At 35.1% G+C, this 8733-nt stretch overlaps 1 protein-coding gene across 1 annotated transcript in view; it reads left to right on the top strand.

Moving 5' to 3' along the window:
- The first annotated feature begins 1435 nt into the window (after positions 1-1435).
- LOC101896628 (rhythmically expressed gene 5 protein) overlaps positions 1436-8733 on the top strand; it is a 34019-nt gene continuing 26721 nt past the window's right edge. The window contains exon 1 of the mRNA XM_005179253.4: positions 1436-2461. Within this exon, the coding sequence (XP_005179310.1) occupies positions 2321-2461 (141 nt within the window). The 5' untranslated portion in view covers positions 1436-2320. The remainder of the gene's footprint in view (positions 2462-8733) is intronic.

The following is an 8733-nucleotide window of genomic DNA, read 5'->3' as shown; positions in this document are numbered from 1 at the left end:
TGCTCTGCGATATTTCGGCCCATTCCCGGCGAAGCGCTTGCTTGAGGTGATCGACACTTGGTATTTTTTAGTGCCAACCTTGCTTTCCAAAATACTCCAAACACAATAGTCCAACGTATTGGTATCCGAAGATTTTGGTGACCATAGTGCTCTGGAAACCCTCCAGAATACTTTCGCGATAATATTCGGTATTTATTCTGATGCCACGGTCGATTACTACGAGCGGAGAGCGATGTGTTATGTCGGCCACACCATCACCATGACCGGCGCTTGAGCCAACCGTAGGTTTATTGACCTCTTCGGCAAGTAAACACTATCAGTTTGTTTGTTTACAATCTGCTGGGCAACGAATGTTTTCTCATCGGAGAAAACCAAATTCGGCAGTTCAGAACTTTCGGCCAAGCGAAGCAAATCTTTTAAGTTCTTGCACTTTTTTGAATTTCAATGGCTTTACCCCGAGCACATTTTTCAATATTTGCCGAATAGAATAATGCGATATGTTCAGCTCAAGAGCCATTTTTCGGCCACTGCGAGGCGGGTTTCGATCAAGTCGCTTCTTTACTTTTCGAACCATTTCTACTGATTTTGCTGTTTTCTTCCGTTCACTTGCTTGACGGCGGGCTACGCTACCATTATTACGGTAACGAGCGATGTTACGAGACCTAAAAGATTTATTCACATTTAAATGCTGGAGTGCTCTAATGATAGCCACTTGTGGTTTTCCAGCAAATATAAAGAAATCACACTATCACGCTTGAATTTCATCACGAATAACTTTTTTTCTGGAAAATTATTTTTATGGAGATATGTTAAAGCTTATGTCTATACAGACAAGCCTGCTTCAATTGACAAAGTAAAAGACAAAATTGAAGTATTTATTCGTGAGATGCCGGCCGATATGTATGTAAGAGCATGGCAAAAATGGACTAAGCAGATGGACCATTTGAGACGTTTTTTTAACATTCCCGTATCTCTTAAAAAAATCACCCTTTATTACTTTTTTTATTGTTTCACTAAAACATTCCCTAGATTTACCTTTGACCACACTGAACGTCATATTTGACTGTTTCGAGCCCATTTGTTTAGTTTCGTTGGTCCCGTTGTACAGTCTTTGGTTTATTTTCATTTGATTTTCCCGTTCATGATGTTCAAGTATTGTATTTGCTAGAACGATCTTGGCAACCCTGTGCCGAAGTCATCAGTGAAAATTGAGACATCTTCATTGGCTCTCTTTAACTCACTCCCAATAAAAAAGGCCAAAACAAAAGCAAATCATGCAATGAACGGCTTAAAACAGGCACGGCGCCCAATGTGTAACCAAAACAACTACAATGTTAAGCCATGATTGAGAGAGTAATTGAGACCAATATTTGTTGGCGAGAACTGCAAAGAGAGAGACTATAAATAAAAGTTTCGAAGCTCGAGAAGATTCACAACAGACAGAGTCTTCTTCACATAACGACGTTCGAATTTACACAAGAAGCAAAAAAAAAAAAAAACAAAAGCAACCAAATAAATATCCGAGCGAGTGATAAAAAATAAATAGATTTTGGAAAAAAATCAAACAAAAAAGTGAACTGAATTGCAAGAGAATTACAAAAATAAAATATTTACAAACAAACGTGTGTTGATCTGCATCGAGTGCGTGTTTTGATATTTTGACAAACTAATCGATAGATGCATATGAATTCCATTAAATAAACGGAACTATTGTTGCTGACAAATTTAAAATAAAACAAAAAATTATCTTTAGAAAAACCATAACAACAATAACAACTGAAGTGAACGTTTTTTTTTCAGTTCATTTAATTTGAATATTACCTGACTTGAAATCATAAACATCACTTGTCGTCAGTTCAATCTGTCAGTGGGCTGTCGACAGCAGCAATCCAAAAATTGAGATACAACTTCAGGCGATTTCATCAGTCAATTGAATTTATTTTTTTCGGTTTTCATCAATCGCTCGCTGTTCGTTGGTCAGTTCATCGAGTGACAACAAAGGCGTTGAAAAGAAATACAAAAAAGAAAGTTTTCAGCTTGACTCCATATTTAAGCAAAAAAAAATAAAAACACAAAAACATCTTTTGTTTTGTTATTTCATTATACAATATATTATTATTGTTTAAAAATTGTTTGGTGTATTTGTGTGTGAGTGTGTCTTTTTGCCTACATCCAACTTTGGCCCCATATTTGAAAGATAAAAAATCCCACAACAACCTACGATAACAAAGTTCAAGTAATACAACAACAAAACCAACAACCACAACACCAATAAACCAGCAACATAAACTATAGTTTATTCATCACCATCAACATCACCATGGCTATAAAGTTAAACGCAGCGAAAGTTTCTTTGGCACTTTGCCTATTCCTAACTGTGGCCGGCCACAGTTCCTTTAGGCAAATGTCGGCTCAAGCCTCATCGATACCCATTTGGGAATTTTTAACACGAAATGAAAAGGTAAGTTAATGCCAATTTGTTTTATTTCTTTTAATATCGCCTTAACTTTAAAGCTACAGAGGTTAATAATATTCCTTGACGAAGTAAAATGGGTATGGGCGGCATGTAAGCTGATGTATAAAGGTTATGATCCACACACAGACATCGATGTGTTCAGTCAAAGCCACTTAAAGGAAGGGACTAGCAGTCTTCCAATGCTATTATATACATTATTATTTATGTTGGGCGCCACCAGCTAATGCAGCATTGGCAAAATAAGTTCTTGTACATAAATTATTATTATTATTGATTAACTTAGAATTCAAGATTCAGTCTAAAAGCATTTTTAAAGCAAACGAACACATGATATAATTGCCAATTCCATTGATTATACTTCAAATAAATGACAGATCTCCGTAAAATGCGTTATTTAGGCGCAGGTTGCAAAGCAGCTTTATGTGGAATTTTTTCTAAAAAACATATTTATAATGCGGCTATGGACAGGGTTTAGAATTACGCTCCGACTGAGCTGCTCACGATTATGTTGGGTGTCGTTTTCCTCCGATGGGAAAATGCATTGGAAATGCCTTAGTATTTGATCCTACTCCTGATCAACAAGCAAAGAAGAATTTAATCAAAACAAGTAGAGTTTTATTTCGTTCGCAATCTATTGACCTCTACGCAAGGTGGTGTATTGTTTCGTAGACCAAACATAAATCCACTGTATTTTTGTTTTGGTTATTTAAGGACTTTTAAGACCAAAGCACAACCAGGTCTTCGCTTCATTTTCTGCTTCGCAAATGTAAAAGAATAAAAAGGGCGACGGACGAGTGGATAAGTAAAAGCCACGTTACATTCCATCAAAAAATCTTACAGGTAACAGAATCAATAGAAAACTTTGTATCGGACCGGGTATCTGAAACAATTGACGGATTCCTACCACAAATGCCGACTGGAAACTGTTGTTATACAGACGGCTCAGTGCCAGGGGGAAGAGCGGGATAGGGATTTTTTATTGAAGAACAAAATACCGTAACTTCTTTCTGCTTGTCCGATTACAATACGATCCTTTAAACGGAGGTCCAGACACAATATCGGCTACCATAATTATATGAGTACCAGATCATGCGGGAGTTAGAGGTAACGAAATAGCGAACTCTCTCGACAAAATCAGGCAAGGAATTAGAAACATTAAACTTAGACAATACAGTGCCGCTTAATGCATCACGTCTATTATTAAAGACATGGGCAAAAAAACGCCCACATATCCCTATGAAACAATGAGGACGTAGAGAAAGCCAAAAAATCCTATGGGGCGACCCCAATGAGATAAAAAACGAAGAGACTTTTCTTACTACATAAGAAGGAGATTAGTGCCCCATTAGGGGACACATGGGCCTACAAGCTAATCTGTACAAGATAGGATATGCAGATTATAGCATATGTATTCAGGGCATACGGGGAAGATGACGAAACTTTGAAACATTTTCCCTGCCAATGCCCAGCGTTTGCAAATATCAGATCCCAATTCTTAGGGAGCGACTCCATGCCAGACCTTAATCAGATCATGGTTAATGATGTAAAACAATTAAAGAATTTCATTAAGGCAACTGAATTTCAAATATAACTGACTGTAAACTGCCCGTCTTCTTTGGAAAACCTTTAGTCTAGAGCGCACAACAGTCCTATATTGGCTTAAGTGTATGCCCATCAGGGCATGCGGCGAATTGTTTCGCAACTCTTTTCAGCCTAACCTAACCTAATAACTATCTAACCAGATGAATGACCTAATTCTTCTTGAGGGGTATGAACGGGAAAATCGAACCGCTTGATGGTATTCTATGCCCACAGTTTATAAGCAGCATGGACCTAAACAAATGATGTTAGTTACAAGAATAATTGTTCTGGTCATATTTCGGAAACACTCCTATCATATCTATGAAAATATATTTTCCTTCTTATCATGGTTTCTGGCAAAAATTCTCTTCAGGACTAATTGAGATTCATTTTTTTAATTTTTAAATCAAAAATATTCTCAAAATTAAAAAAAATAAATTCCGCAAATAAATTATTCGACATATGGAATTCTTCAATGCATTTCATTTGTCGTTGTGCGATTGTGTGTTCAAGCGAAAATTCATAGACAAGTTTGTTATTAATAACTAACAAAAACAAAACACGGTTATAAAAAGTAACTGGATTTTTATTGGCCTTTATTAAATATTCAATAACAATGCCGGCAATAATATGCGTTAAATAAAAAAAAAACAACAAAAACAGCAGTAACGATCTATGCGGTACAACAAATTGTTAGAAAAATAAACACAAACTCAATGAAAAATACACAAAAACAGACAGACAGACTGATAGACGGACAAACGGATAAATGAATGAGACTTCAAAAAACAAGACAAACGAAAAAAAACTAAGAACTAGGTAAATCACCGAACTATATCGAGTTATCATCATCCAGTCAAAATTTGCATTATAATGGTGTGAACATTTCAATTATTAATTTAAAACTATTCGACGATTAAAATTGAAGATTTGTTGTTTTTGTGGTTTGCTTGGAGATTTCTTTATCGATACCCGAGGAGATTGTAAACTAAGTAGATCACTTCAATGGGCGGCTTACGCTTCTTGGGCCCAAGGAAAACTTTGTTGGCCATGAAATTATTAACTACAATTGGAATTAGATTAGCGTTAACGAAAATTAAATGAAATAATTTAATGGGAACATGTTCTTTTCACGCTATTGAAAATTATCATTTTTTGTTCAGATGTAAAGCATTAATAATGGAAGTGTGAAATTAGGGCATAATACCATTTGAATTAGCACTACGTATATACATATGTAGAAACTGAGTTTTGAAAACTATTATCAACTTTTTATACCCTCCACCATAGTATGGAGGGTATATTAAGTCTATTATTCCGTGTGTAACTCCTGAAAATATACATTTTAGACCCCACAAAGTATATATATTCTTGATCAGCATAAAATTCTATGTCTACGTCGTCTGTCCGTCTATCCATATGTACGTCTCTGGAAATCACTCTAGCTTCTGAACGAAATGAAGTAGATTGAAAAAATTTTACTTAAATGTATATTATGTCTGCAGTTTGGTATAGCCCCCATATAACGGTATAGCCCCCATATAAGTGTATCTCCCGATATTCGGTATTTTGATGATTTTAGCGACAATATTCACCGGAATTGTTTCAAATTTGGTATTTGAAGTTCGTAATGGGTAATACAGACAAAAAATGTTCGGTGCAGGCCCACGTTTTCGTATAGCCCCATATAACGGTACCTCCCGATATTCGGTACTTTGATGATTTTAGCGACATTGTTCAGCGGAATTGTTTCAAATTTTGTATTTGAAGTTCGTAACGAATACTACAGCCTTTGGCAGAAAATTGTCAGTGCAGGTCCACGTCTTTGTATACCCCCATATAGCGGTACCTCCCCATAGTCGGTACATTGATGATTTTAGAGACATTTTTTACCGGAATTGTTTCAAATTTTTCATTTGAAGTTCGTAAGGGATACTACAGCCTATGACAGAAACGTGTCTGTGCAGGTCCACATTTTGGTAAAGCCCCTATATAATAGTACCTCCTTACATTGATGATTTTAGCTTATTCACTGATATTTTTTTCAGGTTTCGCATTTAAATATTGTAATGGCTTATGACAAAAGTTGCCTATGCATGTCGTCGTTTATACCCTAATATGATGACTATATTTGGTATTTTTAAGATTTTAACAGAATTTTAAACGGATTTTATTTTTGTGAAAATTGTCAAATTAGTTCCAAATGGTAGAGGTTATTCGGCCCGGCCGAACTTGAAGCTTTTTTACTTGTTTTGTCTAATTCTTGGCTTTAGATAATGTTGCGTTTCGATCAGGTGTCAGTAAGTTATTGTGTGACTGTTCATGTCGTATGAATATTAAAAAAAATAATTCTAAATATTATTAGTCACTTGCCGAATATTTTACCACATCCTGGGCCTCAATTCTCGTTCAATATCAAATGGAAAATTACATAACAGCGTTACCTAAAATTCGCGTAGTGTACACACATATTCAACTTCCCCACAATGGTGAAATGTTTTGTACGTCCGTATTACTCAAATACGTCAGGTCCATATCTTTGAATCTATCAAAAACAAGTGAAAATGCAGTAAGTTCGGCACAACTATGAATACCCTCCACCATTTGCAACGAATTTGGAAAATTAAAAAAAAAAAAATCATTAAAAATGCTGTTAAAATCATAAAAATGCTGAGTATAGTTGTTATATTGGGGTCTATACGAAGACGTGGGCCTGCATGGGCCTCTTTTGTCATAGTCCATTACAATATTCAAATACGAAACTTGAAAAGATCCGGTGAATAATTTAGCGTCAAAATACCGCATATAAGGAGGTACCGATATATTGGGGCTATACGAAGACCTGGACCTACCAAATATAAAGAAATCATACTGACACGCTAGAATTCCACAAATAACTTTTTTCTGGAAAACTCTCGATGTAAACTTTCAAAACTTCGATACACTTGTCTTCTTTTTTTTGGCTCTTCTTTTATAATGGATTTTTTCCGAAATTATTGGAAAAACAGAATTAGTCCCACAGTGGACTTTTTGGTCCTGCGTTGAATGATGCAACTTAGAACGATGACTAATATATTTGTTTATGCTTAGTAAATAAGTTATTTTGTATAAGAAACTCGACTCGACTATCGATTGCTGAAGATCGATAGTCGGATATTACAAAAAAAAAAAAATGGTTTCCTCATCAAAATCGAAATCTGAATTATTGAGTATGTGTCTACCGTAAAAGTATACAAAATATGCTTACTGGCATTTTTCTTTGAGCGTATAATTTATGTTTATTTTTATACATTTTTGTCATTCATATTAAAAACGACAACGACAACGACTTGAACCGTTTTTTCGGCGATAAAAGAAAACGTGTTTGTGCCAGCACATTGTTGTTCATCACATTCATAATTTCTATTGTTTTTGTATTGTTAATATCTACATATGTCTGTCTGTATCTATCCTAGAAGTATAGAAAATTATATTCCATACATAAGCTGCAAACTAGACATAAAACGCGGTATTGTATTGTACTCCTTTTTGTGAAGAGTACCCCCCCCCGACCAAAAAAAAAAAAAAAAAACTATAGCTTCAAGGTCTTAATTCGGCAATTTTGTCATTTGCAAGCTATACTTTTTGATTGTTCTATTGAACTCAGCAGCAGCAGCAGCAATGACCAGTTTTCGTTTCAATTCAATGATCTGATATTCTAATCTGATGGTCAAGAAATCGACGAGATCTCTCGTTTTTTTTCTTTTATTGAATTTTAATATTTATGATTTGTTTTATTTAATGATGACAATATTTGTCTATGAATTATGATGGCTAGTACGCATAACGACACACTAGCCTGGTTTGTTTGACTGGAGAGTGAGAAAAAAATCACAGATGACAAATTGACAAGATTTTTTCTAAAAAATATATAATTAGTTTTAATTGAAATTGTTGGTCTCTGGCGAAGATTTGTTAGAAAAATATTTATTTAACATTGCTTAAAAGATGCCATGTGTGTAGTACCATTAATACTCTCAAAATCATTCGATGATCAATGTCAAGGTTTATTTGAATAGTCCGTAGCAAATTGTTGGAAAAGGTCTCCAAAAATATATATGTTGCCATGGGGTTTTTAGTAGGCTGTGTAAGACGCATGGAGCAGTTTCAGATTCAGATTTTTGATACAACAAGTAAAATAGTATCAGTCGGTTTTGCAGACAGATGTATACCCCATCCTTGAGTTATGATTATTCAAACTGTTGACCCTTTATGGGGGAGGCTCCTAATTCGGATCCGACCTAAAACTGATATAAATATTAAAGCATGCCAGATTTAGACTATATGCAAAGACTGCAAATTTGTGGAAAATGTGAAAATATGCGTGAGGTAACAAATATGGTGGAGCGAAGTATTCCATTTTCATACTTCATCTTATACAGATAAAACCAGTAAAGGAAGTCTTAAAGTCTGGCGGGACCGACTTTATGATAGCCTACACCACTTTGCATATTTAGTGGAGCTTCACATGAAAAATGAAAGTTTTGATTCGGAATTTGCGAGAATTAAATTATACCAACTACGGTTACTAATATATGAGAAGAATATCCTCCTCTGAATCGATTTCTATTAAATTTGCGGAGACTTTTGTACCTTTTCAATTCGGGCTTGTATTAGCCATTTGGTGCACAATTAAC

This window comes from Musca domestica, unplaced genomic scaffold (assembly GCF_030504385.1).
Source record: "Musca domestica strain aabys unplaced genomic scaffold, Musca_domestica.polishedcontigs.V.1.1 10, whole genome shotgun sequence".
Lineage (NCBI taxonomy): Eukaryota > Metazoa > Arthropoda > Insecta > Diptera > Muscidae > Musca > Musca domestica.
This window is presented reverse-complemented; position numbering and strand designations above follow the sequence as displayed.